Genomic DNA, 13,378 nt, shown 5'->3' on the forward strand with positions numbered 1-13,378 from the left:
CTCCTGAGGAGCACTTGGTGGACACGAGCCTCAGGACCATGTCTGAGCTGCATCATGTTAAAAATAGTTCATTTTGTCCATGTGCTCTGATGCTTTTCGGGTGGCTTTTCTCCTTCAGAACACGGTCCCCTAACATCACCCTGTGTCCCCATAAGGACCAGCAAGGACCACCCTGGATTCCAGAGGCATCCTGTGCTGAGCCACTCCTTTCCCTGATCCCTTTGTGTGCAAGCAAGTTGGCCACCAAAGGCAATGTAGAAGTGCCACATTTCACAGTGCCATGGCCAATTTGGGCTGGAAAATGGTGTGCACTTCCAGGCCGTGGTGCTCTGCCACTCCAAGGACTCTTGCTTTATGGAAGAGAGTGTTTCCCAAGGCTGTAGTTGATTTTTCACAAGCAAGTTTGTGCACTGGCCAGGAGTGCTGACAGCTCAGTGTTCAGCTGCAATATATAATTTTCTGTCATTTTGATTTATGCTCTTCTCTGCAACCAGACTCTTGTATGAGAAAAAAAATCGGATGGAGTCTGTCCTAAAGTTAGCTCAATGCTAACTTCTTCAACTGACCTAGCAAATTAGAGATATTTTTAGATTTTTTTTTAATTATTATTTATGTATGGAAAATAAAAGAAAGTATTAAAATACAACCTTCACTGTCAGTTTTGTGACCTGCAGTTGCCTTGGGATTGTTGTCGGAGAGAGAAGCTGAGCTGGACCCATGAGACCAAAATCTGCTCTTGGCTCCACCTGCACCCAGTGACCTTGTCCAGGGAGGCTCTGACCCATCAAAGCAATGCCCAGGACATCAGGGCAGAGCTCCAGAGCACTGCTTCACCTCAGGGCAACTTAAAACTCCCAGTGGCTGGTGTTTCTGTTAGGAAAAAGCCCAAATTCCCCAGAGGAGAGTCTGGTATAGAGCCATGGTCTCTGCTCCCTCTGGACAACAGAATCAGGGCTCATCCTCCAGCATCTTGGCTTTGCCCAGGGGTTTTATGGCACAGCTCTCTCTTTTGCCTCACTTCTGGCACCCAGATTTGGGCTCCTGAGTTATTTTGCTGCACTTGGAGCTTTGTTTCCTGGCATTAGAGTTTAGGGGTTATTGCTTGCAGTTCTCTTTCTTCGGATGCTTCAAGAGCAGCTCAGAGCCAGAGGGGGGAGCAAACCCATCCCTTGGCTGGTTTTGTGAGCCACAAAATGCCTGTGGGACAAAGGAAGGGGCCACATGAAACAGGAATTGCGGTGGCAGTGACAGGGACAAGAGCTGCACGCACACAGAGCCCAGGGAAGGGTGTTTGTTCCAGCTCTCTGCTTTCCTGCAGAGTTCAGACAACTTTATTTATTGTGTTTGAATAAACTTCAGTGGAGCCAGGAGTGTGATGTGATCCCACGGTATTTGGGCAAATGGGTAAAAATATCTTATTTCATATATATCTATACATATATACACACATATACATACACACTGCCCCTTTTCACAGGACACATTAAGTGTATGCAGGGCTTTTCCCTGATGACTGGCATTTAGCAGCTGAGTTACAGATGGATTTCTGTGCAATCAGCACAGATATTAATCACAAAATCCTTTTAATAGATCAAAGAGTGCTGTGTAATTGAAAATTTCTTGTAGAAGCATTCATTTCAAGCAGTTCTTACATTTTTCTCCTAATATGTAATCTAGGAATGAACATTTTTCAGGGTGTAGAATGCAAAGAGAAGTTTTGTTAGTTGCTTTATTTAGCTCTCCACTCAAATTAAGGATTAGTGGCAAGAAATTGATATTTTACTGTATGCCCAAAGTTATTTTTGTGTTCATCAAAGCCACTTGGTTAAATCAAGAGTGAGCAATAATTACCACTGCATGGATGGATACACACTGGATTTTTACTTGATTTATGTGTGGAGGTTTTTCTCCATCAGCAAACTCTTTTTCAGTTGAGAAAAACCTAAAAAAAATCATCATTATTATTCTCATTGCTCCCTGTAACAAGATGGAATTGGGATATCTAAAGACCCATCCACCCTTTAATAACATGCAGAGTTTGTTTCATGGAGCCTGGTGCTGGGCATGGCTTTGCAGGTGAAACAAGGAATGATGAATATCAGCTGCAAATACACAAATATTTTATTTTTCCTAGTTCATAGCATGATTTTGCAGCAAGCAGAGCCTCAAGCACACAGTGTGGGCTTCCAAAAGAGGCTGTGCCTTTGTGAGGAGCTCGTGGGCTTGGACATGAGGAGCACGGCTGAGAAAAGAGCAGGAAGGAAACAGCCCTGGGGAGCTTCAGTGCTGGGACAGAAGAAATGATTTGGTGCTTGTACAGACAAGTGCTCACCAAATCCTGCACATCATTAATAATAATAATAATCATCTCTCTGCCTCCCCTGCATCCGCTGGGAAATGCATCTTCCCCACGGAGAAGCTGTGCTAAATAAAGGTCTGCCCTTTCCAGGGAGCAGGAGAGGTGGGAGGTGGACATTTGGGCTCTCATCTCTCTCCCAAAGGAAGGTCATTAAGCATATAAAATACATATGTTTTCCCTCCAGCAGCTGGTGGGTTTCTCAGCCCAAGAGCCATAACAGGACCATGAGGTTTGGGAAATTTCTGCCTCCCACATCTGCCCCCCTGCCCACCAGCCGTGCTGCTAAATCAGCAAAATGGGATTGTGCAGCTGGGCCTCGTTAGGCCAGCGCTGCTAATTAAGTATTGGCAAAAAATGGCTTCAAGTCACCCTGCCTTGGGGTGGTGACTTGGAGGAGGGTGAGACTGAACCTTATTTTGGTGGTGTTTCAAACCACCACTGGTGGGTTTGCAAGAGATGGTGGTGCTGTAAAATTAAACCCTGGCAGAACCTTGCTCTTCACTGAAGCAGTGTGAAGACTTTCTGTGTCTCTAGGTTGAAAGGGAATAGTTCTTTTCCCTACCTATTTCTAGATAAAAACTATGGGAGAATAATTATTTGTAATTCTGTAGGGTGCCAGGCTTGCAGTGAGGTGTCCTTGCAGCCATCCCTGTCAAGTGCTGCTATTGCCTGGGTGAAGCAGTGCCATGTAAAATGCAGTGCATTGACTTGGATTAATTAACTAATTGGAAATTCTCTTCCAGTTGAGGCTGTGCAAAGTTTTGCCAAGCTCATTTGCACAAAGGACATAGGATCCACCTGGGCATGTGGGAAAGACCTGGGTGTGAGAGAAAGAAAGAGGAAAAACAAGGGAAGAGGGAGGAATGTGAGTCAGGAATGGTGTGGCCAGCAGGAGCAGGGAGCTCGTTCTGCCCCTGTACCTGGCACTGGTGAGGTTCCACCTCGAGTGCTGGGTCCAGCTCTGCCCCTCAGCTTGGGAAGGACCTTGAGAACATCCAGAGGGGACAACGAGGCTGGAGAGGGGCTGGGAACACAAACCCTGTGAGGAACCCCTGAGGGAGCTGGGGGTGCTCAGCCTGGAGAAAAGGAGACTTAGAGGTGACCTTGTCACTCTGCACAGCTCCTGGAAGGTGCCTGTGCCCAGCTGGGGTTGGGCTCTTTCTCCAGGAACTGACAGAACCAGAGCACACAGCCTCAGCTGCACCAAGGGAAATACAGGTTGGATATTAAGAAAAAGTTTTTTACAGAAAGAGTGATAAAGTTGTGGAATGGCTGCCCAGGGAGGTGGTGGAGTCACCATCCCTGGGTGTGTTTAACAAAGCCTGGATGTGGGACTGGGTGCCAGGGTTGAGTTGAGGTGTTGGGTTGGGTTGGACTCAATGATCTTGAGGGTCTCTTCCAATCTGGTCATCCTGTGAATATTCTGTGAACCTCAGGGGTGCTCCATTGGCACTGCCTGGGCTCTGTGAGCAGCAGCATGACCAGGGACATGGGGCCTGTTTGGGATCCTGCCCCTGCTCAGCTCTGCCCCTCTGTCTCCTTCCAGGCCATCCGATGAAAACCACCCTGAGGTGAAGCCTGATGCCTACGTGAACAACCTGGCTGAGGCTGTGGACATCATCCTCCAGGAGCTGTAAATCCCAGCAGGAGCAGGGATGAGCCCTCACCTGCAGCCCCTCCGTGGAACCACTTCATCCTCTCCCACCTCCATCTCACCTGAGTGAACCCAGCCCAGCCTTGTGCAGGGTGGTGGGCACCTGCCTTCCGAAATATTTCACCTGATGGTACTAAAATGTTCTACTGACCTCTCATCCAAGGGAGCACCAAAGCTGCTGTCCTCTGGAGAGCCTTGGATGTCCTGTCCTTGGTGCCTGTGAGGGGCCTCAGCCTCCTCTGGGAGATGCTGGGGGGCTGTTCCCCCTTTTTATCTTTGCTCACACTGGGGACCCAGCCTGAGGTGGGAATCAGGGAACCCAGGCACCCCATCATGAATGGATTTACCTGTTTAACCCCCATGTCCTGTGCCTTTTGGGGTGCCTGGGTGGGATGGGGCATGTCCTTGGGGGCTGATGGAGGCCACCAAGCTCCTGTGACTGCACAAAGCCCTGGGGAGGGGGACAGCCCCACATGCCTTGGCAAGGCAGGAGCTGTGGTTCTGCCAGGATCAGCCCATCTGGAGCAGCCCCAGGAGAGGGCACAGCAATCAGTAACACATTAGGGAATAACTGCACCATCCTGTCTGGAATAAAACCTATCCCTTGGATCTGGCCTGTTTTGTCATCGTGTTCAGTTGGATCAGCACTGGCAGGGCTGTTTACAGGACCTGAAATGCTTTTCCCTAACTGGAAAAGCTGGAAAAGGCCATGGGACTGATGGTCTTTGCCTTCTCTCTGCGAGGGGGTCTTATGAGCAGCCTGTGTGGGAGGGGGTGTGGGTTTCCTGATTAAAATCCTGGATGTGCAGTCCCTGAGCTGTAGGGGCTGAGTCAGACACAGCTCCAGCTGAAAATGGACTTTTCACAAGGGCATGTAGTGATAGAACAAGGGGGAATAGCTTCAAAAGGACAGGTTTAGATTGGATTTTGGGAAGAAATTGCTCCTTGTGAGGGTGGGGAGACCCTGGCACAGTTTGCCCAGAGAAGCTGTGGCTGCTTCATTCCTGGAAGTGCCCAAGGCCAGGTAGGATGGGGCTGGGAGCAGCCTGGGATAGTGGAAGGTGTCCCTGCCCATGGCAGGGATGGAGTAGGACGAGCTTTAAGGTCCCTTCAGCCCAAACCATTGTGGGATTCCAGGATTCTGTGCTCACTGAACATCCCCATGTGCCCTCTGAGAATCTGCTGCACCAGTTTCAGCTCCCACTGAGCCCCCTCCTGCTGCCAGGAGTGCTCAGCACATCCAGGGCCAGGAGAGGCATGAGATTTGCCTTTTTCCTGCTAATCAGAATAAGGATTTCTGAAAGGAGCTGCTCCCTGCCTCCAGGCACTGCAGCCCTTCCCCAGGGATTTTAGTTTCTCTGTCAGTTTTGCAGTGCAGCTGTTGCAGCACGTGTGGTAACACCTGGCCATGCTGCACCTGGCAAGAGCATGGAAGGGGCTCAAAATGGGTCAAAAAATGAAAAGATTAGGGGTTGTTCCTGCAAGTCCTCTTCCCACCCTCACTGACACATGGTAGTGTTTGCAAAGGTCACCTTTTAGAGGCTAAAGTCCCCTTTTAATCAACATATCAGCAGCTCTTTACCCCCTTGGGCTTTGGGCAAGACTTTAGGCTTTAACCTGCTTCAGATCTCCAGGGGACCATGGAAATCATGTAATTATGTTTGTGTTACATATATTTAATATATATATCCATACTCTCAGGTAGCATTTGCTGGCCACTGCATTCAGCCTGCAAGCAGGTCAAGGATAATTCCAGCTCTGTTTCCAGCAGTCCCAACAGCTGAAGATGACCCCAGTGACTGAAGGACACCAAAATGATGCTCTGTGTTTCTGGAGTTTTGGAACACTTGTTTTTCAGAGCTACCAGCTGGCCTTGGAGCTGCATAGCACCCCTTGGGGACAGCAGGGGAAAGGGGGCTGGGAATTAAGTTCTAACAAAATAAACTACATCTGGGAAAATGACCTTAGTGCAATTTTTTGGGTCTGTTTTTGCATCTTCTATCCTCTGGGTAGTGGTTCAGCCAAAGTGTATGGTACTGTCAGCATCCACACACATGGAAGGATGCTGTAAACCCTGGTCAAACGTTCAGGCTGTGATGGATTACTGAGAATTTCTTTTTAACCCCTAATTCTTCCCTTTTTTTTGTTCTATTATACTAAGCCTATCACTTCAATCTGATTAAGTTTAGGCAGATAAACATCCTGCCATCTGTCATGAAACCTTTTACATTGCCTGCTGGAGGAAGTGCAGCCGTTTTCCTTTTTGGGTTGCAAAGGCTGCAGGGAGATACTGCCCTGTTTCCCCAAGAATTTATTTAACACCCCTATGTGCCCTTGGCCTGCTGTGGGCTCTGAGTTTAGATTTGAATTTAAATTTTAAGAGGCAGGATATTATGTTTGTCCTTAAACACAAAGAAGGAGGTGCTACTTGGCACTTCAATTTGCATTTTGTTGTTTATGTCTTTGGCTGTGTTAAAGCCAAATGACAGGCAGGGGGTGGAGGAGGCATGGGGAGATGTCCCCCCACCATGGGGAGGGTTGCAGCATCTCTGTGTTTGCGTGAATATTATAAAATGTCCATTTTCTTGTGCAACCCATGGCTGGGACACCCTTCCTACACAGACACCCCTAGGGAGGGTCCTGTGTGAAGGCTTACCTAACCCCCACCCATTTTTTGGGACATCCCTTCCCAGCACCTATAGAGATGCCAAGGAGGTACAGCCAGGAGAGGAGAGGAAGGGTCTCCATCAAACTCCAACCCCATCAAACCCCAACCAGTGCCACAACCCCAAGGGTCAGCCATGTCCCCAACGCCCCCGGACCCCAGAGCCGCGCCCGGCCGCGGGGACGGCACAGAGCGGAGGGACGCGGCTTATTGAACCAGGAAGCTTTATTTACACAGTAAAAGTAACAAGCAATTTCCTGAGATTGAGCTGCTCTAGTGCAATCAAGTCATGGAGGGGGGCAGGAGCAGCCTCCTCGCCCGCCCGTGGAGGGGACACCTGGGGCAGCCCCTCCCGGGACACGCACGGCCCGCGGCGCTTGTGCAATTGCCAGCGAGACTTGGCTACTACAGGTCATAGCTTCAGAAGGCTTTGTTTTTATTCTTCTTCCCATCTTTCTGCTTGGTTTTGTTTTGTTTTTCATTTGGCCATCCTCTTCTTTTTCTTTCTTGAACACCGAACTCACACACGCTGCAAAGCACCGCTACAATCCTAGAACATCCTACGTCAGTCTGTTCGCCTGGGCAGCCAGGAGCTTCGAACAATGCACTTGAAACACAATTTTATTGGCCAAACAGGCTATGCTAGCACGTGGAAAAATTACAATCTATTTTACAAATGCTTCTTTTCGTTGGTTTCTTTTTTTTTTTTTTTAATGTACTCTTTCATAGGACAGGCTCAAAGAGCTACATCTGCAAAACACACAGCAAACTCCCGTGTGCCTGCTAAGACTTTCTGTGTTAAAATCCTATTTTTTTCAGGATGAAGAACCTTTTTTTTTTGCTGCTGCCACAGCTTTGGTGTCCTCCCAAAACAGCTGCTGCCCAGACTGGGTCACACCTTGGACAAGCCACTGAGTCCCTTCATAATAATGAACCTATTTTAGCTACCTAGCAAGGAATAACATCCCTTGTCTGCATATGACTTTAGTATCACATTCTGGCAGCCGGCAGGGGTTTGCCGGGGGATTTGGGGGCTCCCAAAGCATCTGTGTAATAGGTGAAGTCCTTTACAAACCAAGAGCAAGACCCTCAAGGGATGCCCTGCTCTTCCACTGCGTAGGGGACAGATCTCCTGACACCAGGGGAGCAACGCCACTTCTGACTTTACAATCAACAGGATGTCCCCTGAATCTGAGGCACATACTATATTATATTTATTATTTTTAATTATTTATATATATATTTATATATATATAAATCCACAAATGTTTTACCTCTACAGAGAGAGAGAGAGAGAAAAAAAAATTTTAAAGTAAGGCTTTCTTAAACTGAGAATAAGTACATGAAATCATACAAACCCAATGAGAAATACCCAACAGAACACCACTGTGGCCTCAAAACTGTCGCTAACTGTAGTCTGTGCCTACGCCAACGTGCCCAGTATAAGGCCATGACTCATTGGAGAAGCATTTTTAGTAAGGCAAACGGGTTGTGCTGAATGTAAACTGAATGCTACGGCTACGTCCAGGACAGCCGGGCCGTGGCCTGCTGGCCACCTTCCCGCTCTGGGGGGTCAGCATGGCACCAGGAGCAGCCCTTGGAAAGAAACAGAAGCCCTTAGGAATTCCAGCCCTGGGGATGCCCCCGTGAGAGCCCACCCGGAGCCAGACGTGGATTTGGGGGAATTTGCCCTTTGTTGCTCAGCTGAGGAGGGGCCTGTGGCCAGCAGGAGCTGTGTGCCCCGAGACCAGGACGTGTCAGTGGTGGGGAGGGATGGATGGAGCATCAGGAAGACTCAAAGCCAGGAACTTTGCTGTGAGGGTGCCACCGCAGGGGCACAGACAGAGGGGCAGCAGCCTGGGAAAACACTGGCGTGGCTGGACCCTCCACAACGGGAGGGATAAAAATTAACCCAGGATGTATTTTTTTATAAGTGATGCATAAAGTGACACTTTAAAAGAGCTGGAGGGTTCCCCAAAATGAAAAGACATCCCTGTCATCCCTTCCCTGAATATTTGGGGCTTGTCCTGCTTGCCTGGAGGGAGTGGACATGGCCACAGCCATCAGCAAAACCTCAGCAGTGTCAGGACAGGGGTAACAACAAATGGGTTCCACTGTGGTGGGAGGTGCCACACACGTCCCAAACCACTGCAGAAAAAAGTGCACTAATATAACCAGAAATGATGAATGAAACCTGTACCAGCAGCTCTCAGCCTTTCCGAGGTATGGACCCTCAAGGCATTGCCAGTGGTGCTGCTGAACCCCATTAAAAATGTCCTGTCTTCAGCTGCTCTTGGTATCATGGAGTTTTTTTTTTCCTTTCTCACATTTGCAAAGCTCAGGAAGTGACCCCTGAGCTTGAAGGAACCAGCAGAAGGAATCCAGAAGATGCTGGAAGCCATTTGTACAGTTTCCTAGAGCTTTAAACAAAATAATAAAAATAAAAACAGTGGGAGAAAAAAGAAATATGTGTCCTTCTAAACCTGTTAGCAAGTGGACAGCTTATTTTTAGCAAAGAGGATTCATGTCGTACAAACATAATGGTCACCACTTTATCTGTGCTTTAAAAAGGCACAGGAAGAGGAAAAGCTTTCAGTGCTGCTACCTGGATTTTCAGCCTTTTGCCAGCTGACTTTGTCAAGTAACCCCTCCACGACGTGCCTTGGGCAGGCAGCCCTTCACAGTAAAGCCAAAAAAAGAGGGTGGCAGCCGTGCCCTGGGTAGCAAAGTGGGCACAGCTGCTGGTAAATGGGTAAACAGCCCAGCCCTGCTCCAAACAGGGTGTTGGGAACCCAAGTGAGGGTGGCACAGAGCCTGAGTAGGGTTTTTTCCCCCAAAAGAGTTGAGAGAGGGGGACTGGGAAAGTAAAAAGAAGGGAAGGAAGGCATTTGAGCATCCCCGTTCAGCGCCCAGCAAGCGCTGCTGCGGGTGCCGCCCCACGTGGGCCAGGGATCTGTTTAATTCCTCATCAGGAAAAGGAAAACTAAAAATAAAGGAGTAAAAATCCAGCTCTTGCCATTATTGAATTTAAGCAAAACTTCACTTGTGATTTCCTCCTCATGGCACTGCCAGGGACGTGGGGAGCAAGGAGGGTGCTGGGGCCACACGGGATGTGGCCGGAGAAAAGGAACCGTGGCCACCCCGGCGGCCACCAGCCAGTGCTCATTTGCAAATCTCAATATTCTGCTTTTCCCCCCTTCCTCCAGTCCCAGGAGTGGTGGTTTCTCCTTGTGCACCCCTTTCTGAACTAGCACAGGTGGGACCTGCGGGAGCATGGCCAGCTCCATCAGCTCCACCCGTGTCCTGGCAAAAGCCGTTTACTCGTGGATTCTGAGTTTTTGGCGATCCCCGTGCCTGGTTTCCCTGTGGGACAGGCACTTCCCTCGGCCTGGCTGATCTCTGGCTACAGTAGTTACAAAGAATTTCAAGGTTTACACACGCATGCACACGAATTCCTCTAAATACCTGATGAAATTTTGGCAAAGCTGCTTCATCCCCTCCGGCTGGCAGAAGGGGAGCAATGACAGGATCCCACAAACTCGCTGGCAACCAGGAGCCCACCCTGGCTCTGCTGGCAGCCCCCAGCCCCCAGGGGGAGAAGAGCTGCTCCCTCCTCAGTTGTTTTCTATCTGCTCGATGTCTATCTCTCCATCCAGCTGGAAGAGGCTCTCGGTGCCCGGCCCGCCGCTCCGCCAGGCCGCCCTGTCCTCCTCCTTCCCGGCGCCCTCCTCCTCCTCCTCGCAGGACAGGTCATCCCTGCTGGCCCGGCGCTCATCGGGCCTGGCCCGCGGTGGCTCCGGGACCGGGGTGCAGGCGGGGGTCCTGCCCGGCATCACCTCGGGGGCCGCGGTCCACGCCTGGGGACCCGCCAGCCGCTGGGAGCCGTCCTCGGCCGTGGTGCTAAGGCAGCTGAGGCTGTTGAAAGTCTGGCGGTTCTGCAGAGGCAAAGGCAGAGAGGCAGCTGAGGAATGGCTGGTGGAATGCTGAAGTTGGAGTAGAAGTTGCGCCAGATGAGCTGGGAGTCTTCCCTATCCCAGACCTGAGCTCCCGCAGCCCAACAGAAAACAAGCAGAGCAGCAGGAGCACTCAGCAGGTCCCCAGGAGATGGACAGATGCTGCAACCCTCCACCCCCCATCCATGGCAGGTCCTGTGGCCTCGCTACCCCTGCAAAAGGCAAAAACATCAAAACCACCCCCAGCCTGCTCTGGATCGGTCCCATCACCATCTCCACCCCATGCATCACCCAGTTCCATGTCTGAGGCAGATCAGAGATCACCAAAAATGAATGAACATTTCCAACAACTCCCCTTATTAGCCAAGAGAAACTTCAGCACTTTCTTTAAGTCGCTGGAGCTTGTGTCCTGCTAAACCCTCCTCTGTGACGGCTCATGGCTGTTCCCTGAGTCTCCACGCCCGGTTACCTTGGCCAGAAACTTTATTTAGTTTATGTACTGTCACGTCTTCTAAACAGTTTCAAACCCTGAGAATGACAAGGAGCATGCAGGCATTCCAAACCCTCTGGAGCAGAGCACACAGAACATCCCAGAGAAGCAGCCCGGCCACGAGCGTGCTCACCTGCCAGGGAATGCCTTTAGCCCGGGTTGGTTTTTAAAATAACAAACTAAACCCTCATTACTGAGTGCCAAGGGAAATAACGAGGCCATGCCAGTGGCAGAGTGTGTGCTCTGAGCAGAGCGAGACTGAGGAGGATCTCAGCAGCTTGTGGAGCCTCTCATCAAGCCAGTGTGTGATGGAGTGTTCACGTCTCAGACATTTGGCCTGGACACATCCCATGGGATAGGCCTGAATGGGAATTCCACAAATCCCTGATAGGAAGGCAGCCCCTCACTAGCTAGAGATGTTCACCTGTTACTGGTCAGTTTTGGGTCCCTCATGACAAGAAAGAGGGGCTGGAGAGTGTCCAGAGGAAGGAATGGAGCCAGGGAAGGGTCTGGAGCACCGGGGTGGCTGAGGGAGCCAGGAGAACTTCAGTACCCAGCAGAGCACTGGTGACAGAGTGACAGGGCTGCTGCCTGGATCTGCTCTGGCTGGCCCAATTCAGGACCAAACACACAGCCTGAGACACAACCTCGCTCCAAAACATCCCCACTGGCATTCCTTGGGAATTAGGTACGTTGGCTTGAGGGTTTTTTCATTCAAATCCAGGTGAGCTGGGAGAAACTCCACCACAATAACTTACCCCAGGCTGTAAAGGAAGGAAGATCACCCATTTACAGAGCCCCTAAGGGAGATGCAGGGGCTCTGCATCACACCCCAATCAGTTCCTAACAAATCAAAGGGCCTTGTGCTGAGTTGGACCCACGGACCATTGCTCAGAGGCTTTGGGTGCTGCACTGCCCCATGCACAGTGAAAGGAGTCACTGCAGAGGCTGCCCTATCTAAGCAGAGGTTTCTGCTGCCCCAGGAGGAGCTGGCCACTGCCCAAGCTGGGGGAAGCTACATTTTGCACGTCCTTCAGTCTCTGAAACCTTCAAAAACCCACAAGCCCCAAGCCCGTGTGAAAAAAAGGGTATTTGTTCTCCAAGTATGCAACTGCACCCAGCCCTCACGTCATCCTGGGCATATTCTTCTTTAATCCCAGCTGTGCCTTTGCCTTCTGGGTGCTGAGCATGCAACAGCTTCAGGCAGAGAGCTGCACACTGTGGTTAATGGACAACTCATAATTACCACTGGAGAAGGCCCAAGGACATAGTAGAAATATTTTCTAAGCACTTCACAAAATTTGCAAGCATATTTCTAACAGTGATTTAGGCACTTGAAAAACCTAGGTCTCCTGAAAGTCAACAGCCCTCTCAGAAGTGCAAATCCCTTCTACAAACAAAACTCTGGCACTTCTGGGAATGTTAATTTTCCTCCTTCTTAATCGAGCTCATCTCCTGAATCAGGCACTTCCCAGGGTTTGGTACCCAGGTGTGGACAGGTTGGGCTGCTACAGGTGGGACAGAGCATCCTGAGAGGATGGGAGATGCTCTCCAGTGCTTCAGAGGAGATGAGTGATTCCTGTGGTGGTGAATGAAGGAGAATGCAGACTGGAGGGTAACTCAACAGGTCCCCAGCACATTCTTCCCATCCAAAAGAAAAGTGTTTCCAAGCTCGGACACGTCTCAGAGAACGGCCATGAAGTTACTTGACTTTCAGGGAAATTTTGCATCTTAGGGGACTGTGGCAAGGGAACCAAGTCAACAGGCTCCTTTTCCCTGCTCCAATCCACACATGCTGCAACCCTTGAGTCATTCCAGGGAATGCAAGAGGATGGAAAACCTCTTCTGACGGTCCCAGTGCTGCGGCAGCTGCTGGTGGAGCAAGGCCACGTGCAGAGGGTGCTGGTCAGGGACGCTCCCTATGAGGCAGGTTTGACAGCTCAGAAAGCAAGTTTTCACAGGCACTGGCTGCCACAAAATCCCACAGCTCACCTTGCAGCAGCTGGGCTCAGGAGGGTCCCCCCCAGGACGGTGATCACCAAGCCAGCATTCCACGGGCTGGCTTTGGAGCAGCAGTGGATCAGCCACCACCATCAATGCAGTGTCTGTCTGCAGCCCTTCCAGGGTTCTTTGCTCATGTTTTATTTATTGGGTGAATTATTGCACGTGCTGAGGTGCTGAGCTGGAGAAACCGGGTGTTCAAGTCCTCTACTGATGTCAGAAAAGAGCAGGTTTGGTGGCACAATGCGGAGCTTGT

The 13,378-nt window shown here is 50.3% G+C and overlaps 2 protein-coding genes across 10 annotated transcripts in view; one reads left to right on the forward strand and one right to left on the reverse strand.

The window, feature by feature from the left end:
- Positions 1-4,627, forward strand: part of LHPP (phospholysine phosphohistidine inorganic pyrophosphate phosphatase) — a 72,893-nt gene extending 68,266 nt beyond the window's left edge. For both annotated transcript variants that reach the window (XR_014956196.1, XM_021526364.2), the window contains one exon: positions 3,906-4,627. Coding sequence is in view for 1 of the 2 variants with exons in the window: in XM_021526364.2 (XP_021382039.1) it covers positions 3,906-3,996 (91 nt within the window). In the remaining variant the exon portion in view is untranslated. The remainder of the gene's footprint in view (positions 1-3,905) is intronic.
- Positions 1-13,378, reverse strand: part of FAM53B (family with sequence similarity 53 member B) — a 118,579-nt gene that overhangs the window by 65,908 nt on the left and 39,293 nt on the right. For 4 of the 8 annotated variants that reach the window (XM_021526360.2, XM_085582942.1, XM_021526361.3 and 1 more), the window contains one exon: positions 6,886-10,613. The exons of the other annotated variants lie outside the window; for them this stretch is intronic. In XM_021526360.2, coding sequence (XP_021382035.1) covers positions 10,293-10,613 — 321 coding nt within the window. In that variant the 3' untranslated portion in view covers positions 6,886-10,292. Of the gene's footprint in view, positions 1-6,885; positions 10,614-13,378 lie in introns of those variants that run through there. 8 annotated transcript variants of the gene reach the window in all.

Source organism: Lonchura striata, chromosome 6 (assembly GCF_050655825.1).
Source record: "Lonchura striata isolate lonStrDom1 chromosome 6, ASM5065582v1, whole genome shotgun sequence".
NCBI lineage: Eukaryota > Metazoa > Chordata > Aves > Passeriformes > Estrildidae > Lonchura > Lonchura striata.